This window comes from Gossypium arboreum, chromosome 1, assembly GCF_025698485.1.
Source record: "Gossypium arboreum isolate Shixiya-1 chromosome 1, ASM2569848v2, whole genome shotgun sequence".
Classification (NCBI taxonomy): Eukaryota; Viridiplantae; Streptophyta; class Magnoliopsida; order Malvales; family Malvaceae; genus Gossypium; species Gossypium arboreum.
Window position 1 is genome coordinate 22,133,694 of NC_069070.1, and position 25,827 is coordinate 22,159,520.

At 33.2% G+C, this 25,827-nt stretch overlaps 3 protein-coding genes and 1 long non-coding RNA gene across 4 annotated transcripts; 1 reads left to right on the forward strand and 3 right to left on the reverse strand.

Moving 5' to 3' along the window:
- Nucleotides 1-5,280: 5,280 nt before the first annotated feature.
- On the reverse strand, nucleotides 5,281-9,074 carry LOC108473985 (enolase 1, chloroplastic). The gene is made up of 7 exons (XM_017775822.2): nucleotides 8,323-9,074; nucleotides 7,876-8,183; nucleotides 7,460-7,614; nucleotides 7,064-7,381; nucleotides 6,403-6,549; nucleotides 6,243-6,293; nucleotides 5,281-5,657 (listed from the first exon to the last, which is right to left on the reverse strand). The coding sequence occupies exons 1-7, from the start codon at nucleotides 8,742-8,744 to the stop codon at nucleotides 5,592-5,594; spliced, it is 1,467 nt and encodes a 488-aa protein (XP_017631311.1). The 5' UTR covers nucleotides 8,745-9,074; the 3' UTR covers nucleotides 5,281-5,591.
- On the forward strand, nucleotides 5,737-6,397 carry LOC128292888 (uncharacterized). Its single transcript, XR_008282860.1, has 2 exons — nucleotides 5,737-5,811; nucleotides 6,124-6,397. It is a non-coding gene; the product is annotated as an uncharacterized LOC128292888 (long non-coding RNA).
- Nucleotides 9,075-9,878: 804 nt separating the features above from the next.
- On the reverse strand, nucleotides 9,879-12,702 carry LOC108470788 (protein CHAPERONE-LIKE PROTEIN OF POR1, chloroplastic). The gene is made up of 5 exons (XM_017772255.2): nucleotides 12,532-12,702; nucleotides 12,342-12,436; nucleotides 11,022-11,404; nucleotides 10,210-10,286; nucleotides 9,879-10,132 (listed from the first exon to the last, which is right to left on the reverse strand). Exons 1-5 carry the CDS (start codon nucleotides 12,588-12,590, stop codon nucleotides 9,982-9,984), a joined length of 765 nt encoding a protein of 254 aa, XP_017627744.1. The 5' UTR covers nucleotides 12,591-12,702; the 3' UTR covers nucleotides 9,879-9,981.
- A 4,252-nt stretch (nucleotides 12,703-16,954) lies between these two features.
- LOC108473820 (probable acyl-activating enzyme 17, peroxisomal) lies at nucleotides 16,955-25,329 on the reverse strand. The gene is made up of 14 exons (XM_017775594.2): nucleotides 24,740-25,329; nucleotides 23,986-24,115; nucleotides 23,604-23,869; nucleotides 22,780-22,984; nucleotides 21,960-22,000; nucleotides 21,724-21,849; nucleotides 20,917-20,990; nucleotides 19,573-19,793; nucleotides 19,092-19,186; nucleotides 18,726-18,942; nucleotides 18,486-18,611; nucleotides 18,037-18,135; nucleotides 17,400-17,612; nucleotides 16,955-17,273 (listed from the first exon to the last, which is right to left on the reverse strand). Exons 1-14 carry the CDS (start codon nucleotides 24,991-24,993, stop codon nucleotides 17,163-17,165), a joined length of 2,178 nt encoding a protein of 725 aa, XP_017631083.1. The 5' UTR covers nucleotides 24,994-25,329; the 3' UTR covers nucleotides 16,955-17,162.
- Nucleotides 25,330-25,827: the final 498 nt, after the last annotated feature.

A 25,827-nucleotide genomic window follows, 5' to 3' on the forward strand; every position in this document is an offset into this window, starting at 1 on the left:
ATGAAAGGAAACAACAATCATTGGAAGACATGAAGCACTTTATTGAAAATTACTTGTTGGAATCAGAAGGAATAAAGAGGAAGTTACTTGTTTGGATGATTGAAACTGAACATTAGAGATCGTCAGAGACCATGCATGTCAAGATTAATTTTGATGCTGCATATCATCAACAAAATAAGAAATCGTGTTTGGAATAGTGATTCAGAACGAAGAAGGACAAATTCTAAAAGCTAAAGAATACCAAAACAAGTGTAACAAATTTTTACTTCCTCCCACTTTCCCTTCAAAACTTATGATCCCCTCTCATCTCACCCCCATCTATCCCAAACCCATTCTCCCTCCCCCCAAATTTTTTTTAATATTTTCCTTCCAAAATTTCTCCCCCCATTTACTTTCCCCTAAAATTTTACTCTCCTTAAACTTTTACTTCTCACCCTTTACCCTAAACTAAAAATCAAAATTATCCAAAAAAATCCCTAAATCTAAAAAGTAATAATTTTATTCATATATATTATTTATATTATTAAATTAAATTTCACATTTTGTAGTACTTATATTATTGAATTGTTTAATCATATTGAATCTTTCTAAATTTCGTTAAAATTAAATTATTGATAGTGACATAAAATATTCGTGTTAAACTTTTATGTAGGTGTCAATTTCACATTTTATCTTTAAAATAACTTTTATTAAAAATCACATTTTACATTTAATATATTTTTAATTTCAAAATACATAGTGACAAGAATCAAAAGATAAATGAAGCAACTAAGTAAGCAAATAAGTTAATTCAGTATATAAAAGATTAATAAATAAATTATGAGGTGATGATGAAAGTTAATAATAACAAATTTGGTTACAATTGACAAATTTGGTTACGGTGGGTGACAGTGGTTACAAAGATCCAAAGTCATTTTTTAAAATTTAACTCGAACAAATATATTCGATTAGATTCGATTCAAATTCCATCTCACTCGACTCAATTCCAGTCGAATTAAGATGATAAAATAGGATTTGTCAACTCTATTAACTAGAATTTTTTTCATTCGATTCGATCAGACGCTCACCTCTATTTATGATATTTGTAGCAATAAACCTAAACTAAAATAATACATATGCTTTGTGTGAGGCAGACTCAAGTTGATATTGATTTTCAATCGAACAATTTTCTCTGTCACTCTCAAATCACAAATTGTATCGAGTGTGGGCACGAACTACATTAACCAATTCACAGAAATCGAAACGATTTATTTTACTTTCAGTGAAAAAGTAATTTTTCTCTCCGTAAAAACCAACAATTCAATATTCTTAGAAAGTAGAATTTATTCTTGTAAATAAATTACCTCTACTTCCTTTAAGAGAAAATAATGAATTCTTCAAATTGATGTATGAAATAGGTGGATCAATACTCTCTATTTATAGGTAGAATTACAAAAGTTTAGGTTCAACAAGTCTTGATAAATAATATTATTTGAATAAGTCTAATTAGGGGGCAACACATCCTTATAATCTAACTATTACATGAGGGATAAATTGGGTCTCTCATGTGTTGAGTCTAATTATGTGTGCTTCTTGGATTTTTAATCTGACTTTTTTAACTCAACACTTTATAATTTAATCCAACCTAATATTTAATTTCTATTACTCAAAATAATTATTATTTAATCAATTAAATTGACTAAATTAATTTTTCAATTAAATAATTTCTCAACCTAATTCTAATTTCGTTAAAATCATTGCAACTTTATCGTACTAAAATCTATGAGAAAATATATTTAATTTTCTTATTCAGTCAAATCCACAATTAATTAATTAATTTAATTTTATCTTGAACTTTAATTATTTAATTAAAATTAAGAAAATAATAATTTGAAGAACCTTAAATTAATTCCTAAGTCATTTCTTATACTTTGCGAGAAAACATATTTATTGCAGATAGTGATACATGCGGTTTATTTTTTTTACTTCATTGTTTCTGTTCATTTCCATTTATTCATTGGTTCTATATGCAATTTATTTCTAGCTATCTCGAGAAATGGAGGAACTGATTGGACTTATATAATTAGGGTTCAAATAATTTATAATTGAGTTTCGACTTTTCGCCTATTAATTATAACATTGTTTAGTCACAAAGTTATTCTACTAATGTATCATGACTGAGCTCTCCCTTATTATATATCATTACAAAAGCTACTTAATAAGTTCTCATCCAATGACATTGTAATAAGTGTGTTACCCTCATAGGATATCTTTAATCTCTTTAGGATGCATAGTTCTCCCAATATGATCCTATTTTATCTCACAATAATGATTACATTTTCTTTCATGTAAAATCAATTCTTGTCAAGTAGTAATTAAATCATTTATAAAAAAGAAAAATGACTTATGGTCATGTGTACTTTTCAACTATCATGTAATACTAATGAGAGGATATCATTTACCCTTTATTGAGCTATGAATTCCACTGTTATGCAATGATGTTACATATTGCATAATGTTGTATATCCAATGCACCAGCTTTTGATTCCTTATCTGTTTGAACTTAAACTTTCATTTATCTCAAAGTGTATAAGTCACGCATACATAATCCATCATCTACTCAAGATTAATGTATGTCACACTATGAACATCACAAGTGAAAAAATCCATAAACGAATTTAAGATCTATTCTACATGGGTCATGTTCAATATATTTTCAGTCCAGTTAGTTACATTTATGTTTCTATCTTCTCGGAGTCATCCGCTTCGATACCTAAGACAAGATATCTCTCTGATTGAACTTGTTAGACGACATATTAGCCTTTTAATCGATTTGTTCATTTCCAATTAAATTGAGGACATGTTTAGATTATCCATTATTATAAATTGCCTTTCCGTATTACGATCTGACCATGTAATACTACTTAATATTAATTAAACATTAAATAATCAATGGGTCAATATTTGCTTCTATTTTACTTTGCGTGCAAAAATCGTTTAAGGACAATATTTAAAAGATATTAATGTAATTTTATTAAACTAATTTGTTCAAAAAATACAAGTATATTTAAACAAAAATATTACACTTACCACACTAAATCTAATATATCATCCGCTGAAACACCTCACAAGTACCCAACGAGAAAAAGAAAACACTCGTACAAAAAGTAGGAATAACCTGAGCCACAGATTTCAAGACCACCTCCTTACCTGGTCGAGATTACAAAGAGTTATAGGTTGGAGATCCTTCATGGAAATGGGCCAATATTTAAAGATGGCAAAAACATTCCACTCTCTAGCCAAGCCGTGCATTGCGCAAACACCTGAAAACCGACTACAGACCAACACTTCTGGGAAAAAGCCGAATTCAATCCATCCGGGCCCAACGCCTAATCCGGGAGCATTTCAAATACCGCTTGCCAGAATTTTTCCTGCCTAAAAATAGCTAAAAGAGAATCGTTATCAAACCCACTTACCATAGAGGGTAAGTCATCAAAATCTGCAAAAGCCATATTATCAAAACCAACAAATAGATTTAAGAAATGCGAAACAACATTACCCATCCGTATTGCATCTGTGTGAGACTAACCTATATCGTCGACCAACACCAAGATATGATTAACAGCACGACGCTTCAAAGCTTGAGCATGGAAGAACTTCAAAATAGACTCCCCATAATGCATCCAGAAGATCTTAGAACGATGTCTCCAATAAACTGACTCCTAAGCAAGCAAAGTATTCACACCCCGTCGTAACTCAACCACATGTGCATCAATCCTATGCACCCTCGCCAAGCTTAACCGCCGTTTAACCAGTTTAATACAAGAAGTAAAATTGCACTCAAGCGTTTAATACCACTCGCCCAATCGTGAGCTACAACAAGCCAACAGATAGACTAAAGCAAAGGAAGAGCACTTGGTCCAACCTTATTGTACCACACTCAAGAAGTCGTCCTCCAACAGCCACCGATTTTCAATCTTCAACCACCTAACCCGAGGACCAACTCGAAAAATAGACAACATAAGCTTAATAAGGAAATTGTCTGACGAAGCACTTACCAAATTAAAGAGCTTATGATATGCCCATGCATCATTAACAACCGTTCGATCTAACCGTTCCAAAACACAAGCAGTAGTGCCTCTACCCCTTTCGCAAGTAAACAAAACCCAGTCAACGGGACCTCAAACAACAGACAATCTGAGATGCAATCCCGAAACCCTTCCAACTAAGTTGACGGATATGCCGCACCCCCACTCTTATCATCCAAAGAAAAAATGATAATTGAAATCCCCAATATATGCCCGATGTAAGTCAGAGCTACAACAGAGATCGTAAAATAGCCCAATTAGTTGGTTTTCTGGTTGACTCCGGGAAACTGTAAAAACTCGTAAGACGCCACTTCACATCTTATTTTAAATTAGTTTTTGTTATGCAATGTTTACTTACTTATAATTTTCAAACCCTTAAAGTTGAAGAAAAGTATATGCAAATGCGATCGAACCCACCTTCCCCTTTTATTACAATAGCAACAGTACCAATGAGTAAAGTTTTATTTTTCGTTGCTTTTTAAAAATATTTTTAGACTTATACATAATACTAAATAAACAATTTTAAAATCAAAAAGCTGTTGAACTCAAAAGCAAAAATATTTATTTTAACTTTTGTTTTTAAGAAAAGCACTTTTGGAGCCAAAGAACATTTTTAATCTTTATTTACAATTAAATGTATTTTATGTAATACTTATATTGGATATACAATTATTTTTATTGAAATTTATTTCAAATATATAACATTCTATATTTAAATTTGAAATAGTTTTATTTTAATAATATTTAAAATGTAAATTATATATTCAAATTATTCATATATCAAAATATTTAAAATCACTTTTAACAATAATATTAAATACTGGTAATGATTTGCAAATAAATGAAATAATGCTGGTAAAAAATCAATTATTTGTGATAAAATTTTAAAATTAGAAAAACATAACTAAAATATAAAAGTTAGTAAATGAGTATTTTAAATAATTGGAAGTGAAAATTTAAAACAATAAAAACTTGTGATATGTTGCTGCATTTATCTAAAAATATTTAATTAATATGACACGTTACAAGTTTTTAATATGACACAATAAATGAATCCTGATATAAACTAACTTTAAAAAATATATAATTTTTTAGACAAACATGTTAAGTAAACTCCATATTAACCCATCTGAATCTTCTAAGAAAGAATCTACCCATAGAGCGGTCTAGTTAAAACTCAAGATTTAACCCGATTGACTCATGCGGCTGCAGATTTGAAAAACACCAACATCCAAACATATATTTATTTTTGAATACCTCTTTACAAGGTTCAGCAGAATTACAGAGAATCACATCTAATCAAAGTCTTCATTCAACACTGCAAATACAACTTATACCAAAACTTGATTATTCAGATCCCACAAACTGAAATCTATCCTAGATGATCAAATTATGTTTTTTTCCCTTGAGAAGCTCTTAGGGTTCCTGAAAATTTCTAAAGGTCGGCCTCACTTTACTAGAGCTCGTTAAAACGTTTCTCCATACTAATTTGGTGCACAAACTTGTTCCTGTAAGTTAACTCCTCTAAGGAGATCTGAAAGCTTCACCAGCATAGCGGACATTTCCGAGTTCCTCTTCAATGCGAAGAAGCTGCAATCAGAGTGGGAGAATGTGAGATGATTCCTTCATAACTAATTACAGAAATATGTTACTCGTATTCAGGATTGAGCATCAGATATGGGTATGAATCCGACATAAGTATGTTCCACTTTTTTTTCTCATGTATTTCGAAGATCATTGGAAGGTAATATTCTCATCTCCATGTTGGACCAAGGTATTTTGTTTACCAGTGTGATGATTTTTCAACTATCATCAATTCGATAAACTAGAAGTGTTTTTAAATTAACTACGGTAGTTGTTTAGCATCTAAAGCATGGCCAAAGTCCAGGGTCTGAAACCCCTTTTTTCCATGGTCATGTTCAATTATACCAAATAGAAAAGAAATCTACATTAACCCTAGAAATCATTTGGTTTTCATGGAGTTGGTTGTGTTGAATATGGGGCATATGCCCGACACGGATATGATTAATTTTTCCAAGTTTTTTCATGTACTTAGGGATCATTGGAAGGACATACTCAAATATGTGTCAGACAGAGGGCATCTGGCACGGGTACTTAAAGAAAAATGAAAGAGTACAAAAAATAGGAACACAGGAGAAGAAAAGCCCAAATTACCTGGTTGTACTTGGCCAACCTCTCACTTCTACAAGGAGCTCCAGTCTTGATCTATACAACAGAACAACCACCCTCACCATCTAGCACTGGAAAAATTTGAAAAAAAAACACGCATTGCTGATAAATTGCTATTACGGGTTAATGATTTCGAATGATGTACCTGGCCACTAGCTAAACCAACAGAAAGGTCAGCGATGAAGTTATCCTCTGTTTCACCACTTCGGTGGCTGACCATCACTCCCCATCCTGCAGCTTTTGAGTCAAGTGCTGCTTGAATAGATTCGGTCACTGTTCCAATCTGGTTAACCTGTCATAGTAACAAAAAAATGATGTATTAGAAATGGAAAAAAAAAAAAAAAAAGGCATTTTGCACATTTGAATGGCAATCTCAGTAATCAACCATGTTACCTTGTACCATGCATGCTCATTTGAACCCACTGATCCATCAAATGAACCCAATACATAGCATAGTCACAATGGTGATTACATAAAAAGCTTGGCAGCTATGAGATAAATAGAGCAGCCAATTTTCTCACAATGGACAGTTAGATTCTATAAGATTATTTGTTCCATTGTACATTGGATTTTATAAGTGTTGAATCTTGCTTTCAATAGCATAATTTATAGATTCTATCAATGCAAATAACAATTAAAAAGTATGCCACATTGATGCTCGTTATTGGGTTCTATTCTAAATGAAGATCAAAGTATTCATTCAGTAGGTGAGAATGGTAGAATCAGACAAAGAAGACAAGTACTGTAAAAACTAGGTAAAAGAAAACCCAAGCAAAGAGTGGTTTCATACCAGCTTAGATGTTTACCTTAAGAAGCAAGGCATTGCAAGCCTTCTTTTGAATAGCTTCCGATATCCTCTTTGGATTTGTGACTAACAAATCATCTCCAACGAGTTGGATATTGACGGAAGACTGAAGCGAAGCCCATGAGCTCCAGTCATCTTGGTCGAATGGATCTTCAATTGACACAATAGGGAAATCTTTGACGAACTCTTGGTAGAGTTCACCCAAGCTCTGAGGTGAACGCACATGTGCTCCATCATTTGGTTGTTTCTTAAAGTTTAGGTCATATTTCCCATCTTTTGTGTAGAATTCCGAAGCTGCAACATCCATTCCTATTTTGATCTGCAATTTTTATATTTTCGGGTCATGTTTAGCATATGGGAAAACAATAAAAACAGAAAAAAAGGGTATGTCTCTTACCTTTCCAGTGTAACCGGCCTTCTCAATAGCATCCATTAGCAAAACCAATCCCTCTCTATTGTCCTGAACGTTGGGAGCAAATCCACCTTCATCTCCAACATTGCAAGCATCCTGTCCGTATTTTGCTTTGATAATACCCTTAAGTGTGTGATAAACTATACCCCAAAAAAGAAGAAAGCTTCATCAACTAATTTGACATATGCACAGATAGGTTTAAACAACAAACCAAAGAACATTCTAAGTTACAAATAATAGCCACTAATCAGAATTTCAAACTAATTACAAGAACATGAATTCCTAGAGCTAAATCATAAACCTATACACGTAAAACCAAATTTCATGTCAAATGATAAAAGATTGTTCCAATGAAATACAACTACATCAATTAACATAGACAACGGATTTACTTAGCTAACCTTCACTCCCCATTCGAAGTGCCTCAGCAAACGAGGCTGCACCGACAGGTAGTATCATGAATTCTTGCATAGCCAAATTATTTCCTGCATGACTTCCTCCATTGATGACATTAAAAGCTGGAACTGGCATAACGAGTTCCTTTGTTCTTGACAACTCCTGGATATGCTTATACAATGGCATCCCTTTCGCCCCTGCGCCGGCTCTGCATACACTCAATGACACTCCCAATATTGCATTAGCTCCAAGCTTTGACTTGTTTGGAGTACCATCGATTTCCAGCATTACAGCATCTACATCCGCTTGATTTCTTGAAAAATAAAAGGTCAAACAAAGTATTTAGTTAACTTCAATACCTAAAAAAACCAGTTAAACGAAAATACTTTGGGTTTAAGTACTTCAGCTGTTGGCATATTTTGTTTCTAAGGAAAAGGTGCTTTAAGCTTTACCTGACATCAATGCCAATAAGCTTAGGACCCAAAATTTCATTGATGTTTTGGACGGCAAAGAGCACACCTTTGCCGCCATAGACACTCTTGTCACCATCTCTGAGCTCAAGGGCCTCATAGATCCCGGTAGATGCGCCACTAGGAACGGCTGATCGATAAAGACCGTCGGTGATCAAATCAACCTCGACCGTGGGATTACCCCTGCTGTCAATGATCTGCCTAGCCTTGACCGATTTCACCTTGCACTCCTTGGACGCCGTCACCGCCACAGAGGGGGCGGAAGCCAGGGAGCACTGGACAGAAATGGGGCGGAGTTTTCGAGAAGGAAGAGCCGCCGGAGCAGGAAATGCAGAAGGCTGGGAAAGAGAAGGCGAAGGAAGGAATAGATTTTGAAGGAAACAAGTTTGGGTAGTTAAGGCCATGTAAGATTAAGGAAAGGAGAGTGTTTGGAAGGAAAGAAAGTGACGGAAACAGTATAAATAGGGAAAGAAAGAACGTGGAGAAGTCCGCCAAGCGGCGATGAAAAACAAGGAAAGAGGAATGAAGCTGTAGTGGAGGTGGGTTGGAGAGTTGTGAGAAAAGCATTGTTATTTTAATTTGATTATTAATTTATTGACGTTAAATTAAAGAAAAATGTGTTTTGGTTTGGGTATTAGATTTTGGGACATGGGGTTTGGTGGAGGCAGGCAGCCATGGAAGAGGGAAACTAGTTAGGTACTTAGGTTAGGTGTCTGTCAGACATGTGTGCACTGCAAGATGCAGGTTCAAAGTATTCAACGCTTAGGTTCATGTGGCATGGTAAGGTTCATGTGGCATGGTAACACGAAATTTTACTTTTTTTAGTTAAAAATTATCTAAATAAATTTGAAAATTTTACCAAAAAATTAAAAATTTTCAAAATTTAAAAGTAATACTTCACCTCCTATTTCGTTTCTTTTAAAATTAATCTTTAACATCATAAAAAGAATTATATAAAAAATCAAATTGCATAACTTATACATATTGAGAGTTAAACTTTTTAAAATAAAATTAAATTGACATAATTTATAAATATTAAGTATTAAAATTATTACTATATGAATCTTAAAATTTGTCATCGTAAGTCAATGATGACTAAAAATAATTAAATAATTAAATAACTGAAAAATTATTAATGAAAAATTTATTAATAATTAAATAATTATTTTATAATTTTTTATAGGTGGATGATAATTTTTTACTAATAATTAAAAATTCATTTGGATGATAAAAAACATTCTACTAACTGAGGTGACTAATTAAATAAATACAAAATATACATATCACCACAAAGTTTTACAAGTTTTTTTCTTCAAAAGGCAGTTAAACTTTTATATATTTTCATCATTAAATTTAAATAAAAAATAAAAATCTCAATGTTTAACCTATTGGTCTTCCCATCCACGCCACCATGAATTCAAGTCGTGGTGTACATATTACTTTCAATACGGAATAACCGAAGTAGTAAAATAAGTAATGATGGATGAAAGTTTGTAAACATCCACGTTGTACGGTTGAAGTAAATCGGAAGTACATAATTTAAGTGAAATAAGGAAGAATTGTTTGCAAATTAAAGGTTCATGTAAAAATGGAGTTCAATCTTAGTTTCAAAACTTTCCTAACATAACAGCTTTTTTATTTTCATTTCAGAAAAGTACATGCAAGAAACAGGAAAGCATACGCCACCAGTGAAGTCAACAATTCCAGTGTCCATGTTGGGTGAATTAGAACTGTCGGAATCATTGGAACGAAGATGGAACCACATATCCACCCAGTCGCAAGAGCACCGAGTCTGTGACGCAATGATCAGGTGAAATCAGATCGGATTTAACACATGATAAAAAGAAATTCATGAAATCCATTGCTTACCCGATAACGAAAGCCCGACCCAAGCTCTTTGTTTTTTCATTAAGGAAATATATGCAGGCCGCTAAAGATACAGCTACCTGCGTATGACAGTAACCAAACAATAACATTAAGAAAACAACATTTTTTCAGTATAATGAGCGAAAGAAAAAAAGTTTCAACTACATGGAAATATGCAAATTTACAGAATTTGGAACTTAACCTATTTAATCCATTTTATTTCTTTTATTTACCACCATTACTACAATTCTTTCATTTTTCCTTTTTGGTAGCCACCTTCAACTAGTCAACAAAGCCATGATAGAGAGGATTATTCAAGCTTCCAAGGAAACAGAGAGAATGGATTCATATCGAAGCTTTAACTAGTTTCCGTCAAGGTAAGTATCCGGGGTTAACTTGAAACCAATGTTACTCAATCTCAAGAGTAAGTGTCTGATATGAATATGCGTCCAACACAAGTATGCTCATTTTTTCTCGGTTTTCCCATATATTTAGAGAATCATACCCCCACATTCATGTCTTAATAAGTCATGGATACACGGGTATTGGACAAGACTTCAAGGAAAACAAAGACTTTTTCAGCATTCCTTTAGACAGATTTAAAGCCTTTAAAACAACAAGTATATAACACCATCATCACGGTAAAGCAGCTTATCCTGCCATATCTCAATGTGGGAGCTACAACTTACACTTTCCCTTCACAACATTAAGAAGAATAAAATTATCCTTTTATCACGATAATAATTGATTTTTTGCGAGGTTTCGATTTGGTAATCATTAAGTTGAAGGTAATGAAAAAAAAAAAATGAACGAACCTGAAAGGCAGGTCCACCCTCGGAAGAATTCATTATACTCCAGCCACCCATGAAGGCAAATAGGAACAATCTTCGGAAGATAACTTCCATGGGAGGAAGTTCGACAAAATTGAGCAAGTTTTTTATCCAAGGTGGAGACTCCTCTACTTTCTTCTTTAGCCTACTTTTCAAGTTAATCTTTGTTTTCTTTCTATGCTGGAAGCTGGCCATAAGTAGTTTCTCGAATGCTGCTTCAATTGATTCTTCACTTCTCTCATGTCCAGCATATTGTTCTAAGAGAAAATTGCGCGCGGACCAAATTTCTTCCTCTGAAGCGTAAGGACTAATGCCGAGCCGCTTATACGGATCCCAGACTCTTATTCGAGGAAAAGTTGGAGCATTACCTAAAGGAAAAAACACATCAAAATGCAGTCAGAAATGATACAATGTCACCACATCATGTCCCTTTTCGTGTCATAATTAATGGTGGGTCACATCCGGAAACATTTACGACATCCATAATAAAGCCTCAAAGAGGCAGCTGGAATAAAAATGAGATAAGTAATGACCACAGTAGCAAAGCAAATGGCTATGCAATGCTTGTGGCACAAAGTTAGCAAAGGTAAGGAATCAATCTGCAGCTCCATAATTTGGTTAAAGGGTTTTTCCCATCATAAGCAAAAGAAATTCTGAATGGCCACACAACAAAAGTCATCAACCCATGCTTTGACAAGATATAACTTATTTCATTCCAAGCAGTTGTTCTTCCTTGTTTTAGGTTATCTGTAGCCAATTTGAACCGGTAATAGCTGATGAACTAGCCAGCCTAGGTCTACAGATAAAAAGATAATCTCAGGACTCAGACTACGTTACTCCCACACGGATATATGCCCGACACAAATATGTTATTTTTTTAGATTTTCCATGTATTTCGAAGGCTTCAGAGGATCTTATCCTCATACTTATCCGAAAATTTGTACGGGTTTCAAACACCAAGTACTTCAAGAAAAATGAAGAGTCAAAAGCAACAAAGCTCTAAAACATTTATAAGAACAATTAGATATCCAGTACCGTCCATTTATACCAGTTTCAATATAATATTAAACAATCTTGCTACTAGACCGTTTAATTGCAAAAGGGTATTCAAAGCTTAGATATATTCACAGTAAATTGTTATCATTTAAAAAAAATACAAATTTTTGAGCTAAAGTTACACCAAAAAATATTGGCAGAAAATAAGTACTAAGAAATAAAAATTACAAAGCAACACCAACCAAGAAAAACAAAAGAGTAATAATTAGGACATATAAAGCATTAATTAAGCAGAAAAAGAAAAACTACCTCCGTAAGGCATATCCACTGCACATCTTGGGACTCTATGCCTTCTAAGAGAGGGAAAACAATTTATCCCATCCTTCGTATTCTGATTTAGACGACTGTAAACAAAAATTTCGCAAAAAATTAAAAGAAATTGAAAACCTAATTATAAATAAAAATCCTTAGCTTCGAAAAAAACGAAATAAAGGCTTACAGGTTGTGGCAGATGAAAGGAGTGGAGAGAGCGGGATTAGAGAGCGAGGACGACGACATTAAAATTGGTTTATTTAATGAAACTTTAAAGGACTGGGAAGCTCTCCAGCAAAGGAAATGGATAGCTGCTGGAGCCCTCTCGAGAGGAAATACATTTCTTGCTGGACTTTGTGTTTTATTAGGGGACAAGGCGCAAGGGCACGGATGAAAAAAAAAAAAAAACTCGACCCAACAAATAAAAACCGAACCGTATTGTTTGTTCGGTTTAGGTTTCGGTCCAGTCTTAACAAAAACCAATATTGTCTAAATCAAACTGTACCAAACCGGACCAGCCGGGATATCAAAGCGGGAAAAAATTTTAAATTAGTTAATTCAAGAATCGATACGAATCAATTGAATTACCCATTTAGTTGAATCGATAAATCGATGGTCTAATTAATTCGACCACCCGCCTAATTGAAAATACATTAACTAAAACTTTTTGGTGGTGAAACAATTGCTACGAGGGCCCTTTGATCACTCGGATAGAAAATCTACTCTATTTTTTAAGCAAACTTGGCCTTAAACTTTTATGTAGAAGGGTATTTTGAAATAAATAAAAATAAAAACTTACATCATCTAGTGTCAGAAATAGAATGTAACTACCCTAAAACTGTCTTCATGCCTATCAATTTGTGTAATTTGGTTTATGAGATTATTGCAAAAACTTTAGTGCATAGACTAAAGCCAATAATTGGGGAAGTAATGTCTCCTTTCCAAAATGTTTTTATTTGGAAAAACAAAATGAATATGTGTTCAATATGACTCTTATTTCAGTCAAACTCTTATTAGTCTAGATTATTTTATTATTATTTGACCTATGAATTTAGCCTATAAATAGGCTCTTTTACAACCTTATAAAATACACCCATGAGAAATTAGAACTCATAACACTTTTAGAGAATTTTGTGTTTACGTTTTGAGGGTTCTTTATTTTCAGGTTCTCAGGGTTTAGTTTTTATCTCCATCTTTTGTACTCTTCGTTCTTTTGCCATTATAATAAAATTATCTTTGCCCGTGGTTTTTTTATCCTCTTTGGAGGGTTTTTTCACATTAAATTTATGTGTTCAATTTCTCAATTTCTTCTGCTATATTTTTTTTACTTGTTCGTTGCAAAATCGGGTCGATCCCCAACAGGTGGTATCAAAGCTAATTCAATTTTCGTAGATCAGACCGTTCAGAAGTTTGATGGTATCACAAATTTCAATCTATGGCAAGTTCGGATAATGACAATTTTAGTTTAGGCCGGCCTGAAAAAAGTCATTACTGGGAAAAAGCCCGAGAATCTAAATTAGTTAGAATGGGAAGAGCTTGATGAAAAGGCCTTGTCTGCAATCCATTTGTGCTTCACGAATAGAATATTGCAAGAGGTATTGATGGAGAAGACCTCATCTGCCTTGTGGAAAAGGTTAAAAACTCTTTATGGGACTAAGTTTCTAGCTAACCGTTTAGTGTTGAAACAACGTCTATTTACGTTTCGTATGAACGAAGGAGAGTTTCTTAGAGATCACATTAGTCAATTCATTACTCTTTTAAATGATTTAAAGAACCTTGAGGTTTAGGTTGACAATGAAGATCAAACTATGCTATTATTGTGTTCTTTACCCCCTTCATACAAATCTTTCAAGGAGATCCTGATTTATGGCAGAGACAAACTCTCGTTCGAGAATGTGAAGGATCATTTGTTGAGTAAAGACAAACTCGACAGTGAGTTTGGTTCAGATAGCAAGGCATATACCAACTTCCTTTTATGTAGTATCAAAGAAGCGAGACAAAAGGTGTTGCTATTGTAAAAAGTTAGGTCATGTCAAAGCAGATTGCTATAAACTGTGAAATAAAAGAGCTATTGAGAGTAATGAGGAAGATGTAGCTGATGTTAATTTGGCCGATGAAGCGGTGATGATTTCTTGTTAGTGTCAACGAGTGATAACTCCAAGCTTACATCCGAGTGGATCCTAGATTCAGGATGTTCTTTCCATATGTGTCCCAATAGAGAATGATTCTCCACATATAGTTCAGTTGAAGGTGGAGTTGTGCACATGAGAAACGATTCATCCAGTAAGGTAATTGGTATTAGTACTGTTAAAATTAGGATGCACGATGGGATGATTAGGACACTCTCAGATGTCAGGTATGTACCCGATTTACGAAATAATCTTATCTCCTTAAGTATTTTAGACTCGAAAGGTTGTAGAATCAACAACAAGTCCAGCGGCATTAAGGTGTTTCGTGGGGCTTTTGTTTTATTAAAAGGTAAGATGACTGGTAGTCTTTATATTCTGGAAGGTTCTATAGTGACCAATGAAATTGGATGTCCCTCGTCTGTTATGGAGTCGAAGTTAACTCGTTTGGAGCGGAGGTAACTTGGTCATAGGGGGGACAATGTATGACCATTTCGTTGAAGAGAGCTTCTCTTTTGGATGCAAGTTTTGAAAAGTTAAAGCACTGTGCTCGTGGAAATCAGACCTGAGTTCGTTTTGATTTGGCAGTATACAAGTCGAAGGCTAGAAGTCTTCCAGTTTCTAAACATAGATTCGACTCAGTTAATTCCCTACATAGTTCAAGATAGGCCCATGGTGGGCTTTGACAAATATGGTGTTGTGGAAATATGATTCAAGGTGGAGATTTGTTGAGTATGACTCTTATTTTAGTCAAATTTGAGAAATAATCTTCCAGTTAAACTCTCTTTATTTGTTACAATCAAATTCTGATTAGTCTAGATTATTTTATTATTACTTGACCTATGAATTTAGCCTATAAACAGGCTCTTTTACAACCTTAGAAAATACACCCATTAAAAATTAGAACTCATAACACTTTTGGAGAATTTTGTGTTTACGTTTTAAGGGTTCTTTATTTTCGGGTTTTCGGGGTTTAGTTTTTATTTTCATTTTTTGTACTCTTTGTTCTTTTGCTATTATAGTAAAATTATTTTTGCCCGTGCTTTTTTAATCCCCTTTGGAGGGGTTTTTCCACATTAAATTTATGTGCTCAATTTCTCAATTTCTTCTGCTATTTTTTTTTACTTGTTCGTTCCTTAATTAGGTCGATCTCCAACAATATGTTATAATGCCTTTGTTAGTACAAAAATATTACAATCGATCATGAAAATGAAAAGAGGAAAAAAAGAATCTATAAATTTAAAAAATTTACATGAACAAGATATACGATAAGATTAACTGAAACTTTGTCAAATGTGTATTGTCCTTCATGGGTTTTAGTGAGAGATGAATTGATTTCATTATGTCGTGTTTTTCATCAATGAATTACCAAGTGTTGCTGAATGGATGGAAATCAAACTTTATCGCACTTTTAAAGAGTTTACGATAAGGTGATCCTCTTCTTTATACTTGTTCATTTTGAGTGATCCTCTTCTTTATACTTGTTCATTTTGAGTCTCAATATGTTGTTCTTGGAATTATTGACAACAGAAAAAGAAAAGAAGATACATTGTATTAGGAAAGAATTCCTATCTCCCACTTCTTTGCAGACAACAGTTAAAATCTGTTTCCCACGTTCACTAAGAGGAATGTTGAAAGGTGAAAGAAGTGGTGGACAAGTATCGCCTAATGCAGGACAACAATTTAATATGACTGAGTGGTAATTATAATCATAATGTTATTTAAGTAAGCTTATTTGAGTATAAAAAATATTATTTATATTAATTTAATGTCTTTAGTTTTTGCATGGTAAGGTGGTTGTATTGCGTTCCATGAAAATTTAGTTTTAATCTCAAAACTCCTTTTATCTTTATTTCAGTAATAAAAATAAACCAACAAATGAAAATTGAAAGATAAATATGAGAAAATCAAATTTAATTTTTTAAGTTTGAATTATTACTTTCTAATTTAAATTAAATCATAAAAGATATATAAAATAATTTAATCACGATTATGGCACAAAAATATATAAATATAACACAAGTACTTGAATTATTAAGTTTACGTAGTTTAATGAGCTCAAGAGATGACAATGTCTTTTCATTCAAATTATTGGAAAATATAGAATTAAATACAATTAAGTTAGATTAGACTTTTATGAAAATTTTATTTTTTAAATTTTCACATAATTGTAATTTTAAAAATAAATTACAAACTTCTAAAAGAATTAAAATTTTATGATATTTTTAGATTTTTATAATTACCTCGGAAGAATAGTAAAAGTAGATGTTTAAGCTATAATCCAAGGGCTAATTAACATTTAAATTAATGCAACATATCACCATTTCGTTAAAAATAGAAATTAATAAACAAGTGACTAAAATGTAATAATCCGATTATAATGTAATTTTTAATAATTACACAACCAAAATATAATTTTAACTTTAATTTAGTGATCATTTATGTAGTTTACCCAATAAAAATATATTAAATAAATCAAAAGAATTCAAATCCTAACAATATTTTCAATTGTTAAAAATATCATACGAGTTTGAAGCTTTATGAACAAGAGTATACTTGTATGCTAAAATCTACCGATTAGTTTATTAAAATATTCAAAAAAAAAAAAGAAAAAAAAAACCAAAAGTATGTAATAATTTAGTTTTACATTGATGCAGGTACTTCTCTCCAATGTATATATTACATTATGCATTTATAGTTTAGAATTATGGTCAACTTGAGCCAACTGCTGCCTCAAAACCCTTCTCATAACCTTATTAGTAGCTGTTCTTGGAAGAGATGGGAGGGCCACAACATGAGAAACCTACAAATTTACAATTTATCTTAACAACATGAGAAACCTACAAATTTACAATTTATCTTACTTTGGGAAGATCAATGGTGAATTATCTTTGCATTATTTTAATGCAAAAGAGAACAGCAAACTTACCTTAAACAATGGATTCAGATTCCTCTGAACCGCTGAATTAAAAGATATTCTCAATTTATTCAAGTCTGATGTTGAATTATCTGGATCCTTGAACACAACTGCAATTACCAAATGCTCGGGGCCACCATCTGCTGGCGGCACCCCAATGGCAGCTGTCTCGAGTACACTGCTATCAACTGCATTGCAGATGCGTTCAATCTCAACCGAACTAACCTGCTCAATTAATCAGCAGTCATCAAGGTTGCAAATATTGGTAAGACATTCTTCTCAAAAGGATTAAACCACAAAAACAAGCGCCAGACAACAGTACTTCATAGTGTGCACAAGTCTAAAATTTGGTGCATTAACAATCTTCACCCTAATGAAAATAACTATAGCCATGTTACTGGTTTAATCGATACACTCTCTTAAGGGATAATTCTTTGATTTAAACCAAGGGAGCCGCATCTTTAGGCAACGAAGTCTTGAAGGATCTATAAATGCCCAAAGAAAACAATACCTTTGATGTAAAGGTATGTGACTTGAAGATATTCCAAATCCCGGTCATTACAGTACAAGAGTTAAATAGCAATCTTTCTATAGTTGGAATGTTTAAACCTCAAACCACAGGTGATATTCCATAGTATCAAATAAATACCTTGATACCCCCTATGTTCATTGTATCATCAGCACGACCATGTGCTCGATAGTATCCCCTAGAGGTGCGCTCAAAGACATCCCCATGCCTTCGGAGAATCTGCAAAGGTAAATTCAGACAGATTTTAATTGCAAGAGAATATAACACAGTGGAGGCCTGTAAGATAGGGATAAATATTACTCCAACTCTTCATGTCTATCCATACCCGAGAGTTGTGTTTGACACTAAGCTCTGGGTCTAGGTAACACGAATTGGCTTTACCCTTTACATTTCAAAAATCCATTAATTAAGATAGATGCTATACAAGTATAATCAGCGCATTCTCACTGCAGTGGGTTGAACATTTTGAATCATTTTGCACCATTAAGACTTAGGACTACAGATTATATAGAAGATGATGCACCCAAAATAAAAATAAAAAAAGATGCCGTGAACCACAAGTTTCTCACCAATCCATTCCATGAAGGCATTTCCTTAAAGTAAACATCGTAGTGACTGGCATTTAGCAGTGTGCTTGAAGAACCAAACATAAGAGGACCAAGGGCCAGTTCCCCCATCCCTGGTGCATCCTCTGGCTGAAAATTAATCAAAGTTGAAGTAATTAATTGCATTTAATTTTACATTTATAATTAAACATGTAGAATTCCCCATAGGTACTGAAAATTAACAAGGGTTGGATTGGAACTTACAATAGGATGGCCATCGTCGCCAAGAATAAACAAACGGCAACCCATGACTGAAGTACTGAAAGCAGCTAATGATTGGGGCTGTAGAAATGATCCAGAAACAAAACCGCCACCAATTTCAGTGCCACCACAATATTCAATGACAGGCTTGTAGCAAGCTCTCCCCATCAACCATAGGTATTCGTCTACATTAGATGCTTCACCGGTGGAGCTGAAGCAACTGCCAATTTCAGAAAAACAGCAAAAAAGCAGGAAGAATCAATATTGGATTAAAATCCACAGCAGGTCAACTTCCTTATAAGAAAATATACTCTCAAGTGATTTGACCATATCAAGAACAAACTAGGTTCAGTATATAAGGCAACTTACCGGATGGATGACCAATCATAGCCAGCTATGCAGTCTGTACTTTTCCAAGTGCGGACAATGCTAGGGATGACACCAAGCATTGTTACTTTTGCATCCTAGACAAGTTTAACTAAAATACGTAAATTCCCTGATGAATAAGATACAAAATTCTACAAAAGCACTCCCTTGGTGCTTCTTTTGTGTTTGTTTTATTGTTCAACTAAAAGGAAAAAAAAAGAGATAATACATAGGCTATGACATCTTCATAATTAAATCATCTTCAGACAACTGGATACTGTTTCATCCCAGAACAAGTGTTGGCAAAAAAGGATGTGAAGCCAAAAAGGAGCCAATTACTTATTATGTTATTGAATGGTCTGACGAGATTGCACCAACTGGAGTTATATAAATATATATATGCGTGTGTGTCAAGATTCTATAAGCTGATTATACGAGTCAAGGACAATCATACTTTAATGAAACAATTACAATAGATTACTACCTGTACAAACTTGGAAAAGCCGGAACTAAGGGGAGATCCATTGTATAATGCCATTGAAGCACCATTTAACAATGAAGCATATACTAACCAAGGACCCATCATCCATCCAAGGTTTGTTGGCCATGCAACAATATCACCCTTGCGGATGTCCATGTGGCACCATGCATCTGCAGCAGCTTTGAAAGGACTCCCATTGGTCCAAGGTATTGCCTTTGGCTCACCTACACAAGAAATAAGCTCAATTAGCAAGTCAATTTCATTTTTACTGACCTTCAGCCGGCTTTAAACTATGGAAAAGTGGAAAAAATTATTAATTAACTACTTAGTCCTATCCTACTGTTCTTTTGTTCAACAATTTCAACAGTAGAATTACACTAAAAGTTGATTTAACTTTTTGTATCACTTCAAATCCAGTCTATCATAAAGGAACCAAACAAATCGAGGTTGATTTTCAACCATTCCTGAGAAGATTTTGGATAACTTAATCTTCATTGGCTATACAGGAGAACTTGTAAATTTGTTTACAAAGGCACTAAATTGGAAATCAAGTTGATAATCTATGCAACAAGCTAGGCATGATCAACATCTATGCTCCAACTTGAGGGGAGTGTGAAAAGCCGATACATAGCACATTTATAGGACTTTGTAAATAACTAATTTGTAAAGATTTGGGGAGATTTTATTTTCTTTCCTTTATACACATAATAATACTTGTATAAATTTTGCCTTGTGGTGAATACGGAATATAGAATTCTCTCCTCTCTTCTGTACTTTTGAACACTTAAATAATCATTTTACTTTTCTTTCTTGATTTTGACGCTACTTTTGGTAATCAATTGGCTCGGGATGTTGAAACTAAAGTGCCAGATGTACTAATGTGATGTAGATAAACAAAAATACCATGTTTGATAATTACTCAGAAGACATAATGGCAAGTCTTTCCTTTATTATCTTCTCTCCTACCACCAAATGTATGAAATTGGTCTCTTGAATTTTATTGGTATATTCCAACGTATATAATAATACCCAAGTGAGATTGGTTGACTGAATATCGAGCAAACACAAAAGTTACCATTAATTTACATTTAGGACACTGCTCGAAACATAACTACACCAAAATTGTTTCTCATGCCACGACCTATATGGAAGTTTGCTACGACAAACATTTAATGCCAATATGCTAAAATGAAAATTAGGCTGTTTTTATTTATTTTTAACTAAATTAAGCTTTTTTCATTTGGGACTTAGAAACTACACTATCACCATGATTTTAGGCCACCTTACCTATTTAAATGACATTTTGTTTGTAAGGAATTACAAGAAATAAGGAGTTTTTGAAGTTACCTGTAGTTCCAGATGAGAAAAGGATATTTGTAAATGCCTCTATTGGTTGTTCTACTGCTTTAAAAACATCTCCCCTGCAATTTGAGATTTAAAAAAAAAAAAAAATTGACCCGGGCAGATACAGCTTAAAGTCTTGCAGAAATTTTACATGCAATCAAATAAAGAAATTGATAATCAAGTGATTTTATGATAAATACAACTAAATGTTAGATATTACAATAATATCAACCACCTAATAGACCAATATGAAAACAGGGCCAGAATTTGGTTAATTTGGATCTACTTTATCTCAGTAAATTGCAATTTTTATAATATATAAATTTGTCTTTTCCTACAACATTATTTTGAGAGGCCATAATTTGCAAAACTTTAGAATATGGAGTTTCAAGAAGCTACTAGAGAGAGTTGATCTCACTCCAAAAGATTGCTTTAGTATTATCAACATCCAAACGTGCCCATTGGTCCTGAAGATTGCTACCAAGGTAAATTGCATAACCACCCCAAGCCCAGCTAACTTTTCATTCATCCCAGGTAAGAATCTTCTACAACACGTAACCATTTTACGTAAATACACTTGAAACATCCACCATCATTAAAGTAGCATGTCTTGCTTATTTAAATTTAAAAAACAACATATCAATTCTGCAATAGAGAAAATGAACGATATCTCATGGACATCAATCAGATATGGCCTCAAAGCAAACTACACAAAAAAATGGTGGAACGGTATGGAGAATGACAACAGATGACCATAGGTATGAATCACAAAGATAACAGTAGATTAGCCAGAAGAACTAGAGTTCTCACTTTAACTTTTTAACTCTTTCCAGAAACTCAGGCCATGAAATATCACCGTCGCGCAACTTGATGTTGAAACTAGAGCTTTTGGCTGGTAAAACAATGGCCATAGGTGCCTGAGCTTCCACAACTCTACTGCAGAATGGAAGCTACGTTGTGAGATAACTTCCATTAGAAATAAGAAATATAAATATAAAGGAACGCACCACCTTAAATAGGTGAGGACAAAGTTTAAAGTACTGCACCTGTATAAAGGTAAGCTTTTCTCACCGCGAATAATAAGATCCTGAGATAAAACAACAAAAGAACTAAACTGAGAAGATCAAGTAAATGTACTTGAGTGAGGATCTGGAAAGACTAAAAAACCAACAAAAACCTTTAGGACCAAGTCAGAGATAAAAGAGTTACTAAAGGAAAGACCAAAAAATAATAATATCAAAAAAGGATCCTGAAAAGTGTTCTAGATATAACAGTAGTAATGATACGCATACAAGATGAATTATCAAGAGAAAAGACAAAAAGCAAAATGAAGGTAAAAAGGAATTGCTAACAAATATACTTGAGCAGGATGGTCTGACTTCCCACTACCCAATTCAAAAAATTTCATACACGGTTAAAGATCACTGCTTCGAATTTGCTTAGAATTTGAGCTCCTAGTCACATAAGTACCATCAATGAGGTGCCACCAACATGCATGCCTGTACAGAAAAAGCTAGCACCTAACTATTGTTGATGCAATGTCTAACTAGATCAATGAATGTGGAACATTTCATCAGAAAAATGAACACACTATGGTTAAGGATTATGAAGTCAAGCAAGGAGGCATTGTTCTTAATGCTATTTATTATCTGAAAAGGTAAGCTTCTATGAAAAAATCACCAACTTTCCCTTCTAATAAAAGAGCATATATTGGGCCATACATTGCATGGACTAATTCAAAGTAAAAAATGCCATGTAAGCACAATAACAACATGAACTCCAAAAAGACAAGTTGCAAATATTCGAAAGAGATTGAAATACAAGAAACAAATATTCTATAATCTGCTGAAAGGAAGAAAGGAAAACCTGAGTAAATATGGCTTTTGCTTTTGATATTTTAAGCCTTGTTGATATTTCAAGTGGAGCAAAACTATCGGCAATCGATACAACTACATAGCCAGCTAGAACAATTGCGAGGTAGATAATCACAGAGTAGACATTCATTGGCATATCGATTGCAATTGCAGATCCTCTGTTTAAACCCAGAGCATTGAGTGCATGTGCAACTAACCTACAAATTTAAAACAACAAAGGACTGCAAGTTAATATGATAGCAAAGTTAATAGAAGTATTAAGAACGAGAATTTTCATTACAACATCAAAGCTCTTCATTTATCAAATTCAGAAAATCTAAGTTCATATGCGACTATTCCCACGGATGCTAGTAAGTAGAATCATCCAACAAAATTAAAGTATAAAATTTTAAAATATTATCTGTTTCTGTCATACTTCAACATATATATTCAAAATCACAAGCTCTAAAGTGCACAATGTATATAAAAAATCATTGAATTCATTTGATCAGCAAACTAGTCAGGCAAAAAATCCTTAAAAACTACAAGACAACTCTAGGAAAAAAATTGATGCTACAGCATAGAACAGAATTACAAGAATGCTAATGTTTGCTCTTATTTTGGCTTATGGGGAAGCAATAAATAATATTACTACTCAATACCATTTCCATTTGAACTTGCTAATCTCAAGCTATACTTTTTAAACTTCAATAGTGAATGCAAGTATCTAGTTAAACCATTTAGAAACTTACGTCTAAACTTCACTCTTACACAAACAAACAAAAATAGAAGCAAATATGAACAAACACTATATCTATAAGATGAAGAGCACCATACCAAACCTCTGTCTGCAATTCCTTAAGTGTCATGCTTTTCACAGGAAGATCATCATCTCCCTCATCACGCCATATTATTACTATATCATCCAAACTTCTCTTACTATTAACATTCAAGCAATTCTTTGCAGGGTTCACAAAAGCTCCAGGAAGCCATTTACCACCTGGATTTAATGTGAGGCTTTCTTCAGATGGACTCTGTAAGATACAATTAGGAGGGACAGAGAAATCTATGCACATTTCATCAAGTACAGTTTTCCAATAAACCTGGCATATCAAAATATAGGAGAAAATATTTGTTTAATAATAACCCAAAATTCAAAATCATCAAATACCTTAATGTTTTCCAAAGAAATGTGAGCTTGAAACCATAACAACCATACCTCAGGGTTTGAGACCGAAAATTCCTGAAGATGAGAGAAACTTGATATAGGGTCCCTGTATTTCGAGCCTAAGAATTCTTTTCCATGTCTCTCCAGCAGACGGCCAATATTTGTAAACAATGCACTCTCCCTATCCATCCATGAATTGACATAATAAAACACAATACCAGTATTAATACATCAATGTTGCTCAAATGACAATTCTTCCTAAATTAGGGTTATCCCTCTTGATTCAACTAAGTGAAAAGCGGAAATATTATTTAAACAAGCTGCATCATCTAGTTGAAGCTATTCTAGGCTAGCCATTAGATGAAAAAGAATCAATTAACTAAAACAGATTAATGTTCAATTCTTTTCTTTACTTAATTCTATCCAAGAAATACAATTTTCAATCACTCATTCAGTTCAGTTGGCAACTATAAAAGAAATTGAATTTTTTTTGTTAAACCCAATCAAATCTGAGCTTCTTCACTGTTGGTATACTAAAATTAAACTGAATTATCAGTAAAAAGAGTAGCTCCTAATTTTGATGATTGCCAGAATGAACAAAATAACTGACTACTTGAGATTTTTTCACTTCCTTTTAGCAATTTCTTCACTTTCAGCTATAAAGTACAAAAAAGGAAAAATTCTGGCAGAGTTGTAAAGTACAATTTAAACTAATTACTTAGATTACTTAAAAAAAGGCAATAACTTGAAGATCAAAGTACACTAATAACTAACAGAGAAAAAAAAAAAAAGAGGGAATCCTCACGGGTCGGGAATCCAAGCGGGGGGGTCGGGTCCGAAGTCTTTGTAACAACCGTAGTACAAGGCTTGATGGAGAGAGAAAGGGAGATTAGGGGTAAGTACATGTTTGGAAATTCGGTTCCAAGCCTCCGGCGTAGCAGATCCGTAATCACGAACGATCTCCGTCACCTTCTTGTGAATTTCTTGTGCAAGTTCAGACGATATCCCCAACGCTTCCACATCTTTAACGGTGACCGAATCCAAAGATCTGTACACCATTTTTTTTTCGGTTTTTACTTTTATTTGAACTCTGAAGTAAAACAGATGAGTGAGATTTCAGTGAAGAAAACTGATAATGCTTTGGAAGTTTTTCTTACGTATACTCCTAAAACAATGTCACTTTCTCAAGTATTTATTTTGGATTTGGCCAAATTTATATTAGCCCCTCTTTTAATCATCTTCCAGTGTGACGGCTGAAATTGCTGAATGAGAGATCCTGATAACATAAGAGGCGCACAAAATGGATTTGGATAGAATTTAATTTTCGTTTTCTATATAAATTTAGGCTTGGGCAAGATTTTCTTGCCTGAATCCAGCTTAGCTAAATTTATATTAGCCCCTATACTATAGTGAATCAACGAATTTAATCATCTTGGACTATCCATCCAAGTTTAAAGACTTATTTAAAAATTGGAAGGATTTAGATAAAATATGAAGCTCAAAAAATAAATTTGGATAAAATTTATGATTCGTTTTTTATATGGGTTGGGCTTTGGGAAAAGATTTTTTACCTGAACCTAATCGGACCGGTCTCAATATATTATGTTATAAAAAAATATTATATTAATTATATGTTAAATAATAATTATATATATTAAATCACAAATCCAAGAATTATTAAATTCATTACCCACGACCTAAAAAATTTATCCAACTAAATAACTCAACTCAAAATATAAAATTTTAAAAATATATTTAATGCAATAAAATATTTATTATTTTTATTTTATTTTTAATATAATAAAAATTTATTATATTTATAGTAGTGTTTTTAATATAAATACTTTTTAATGTGTTAGAAAATTTTCATTTTAGCATTTTTCAAGACATTTA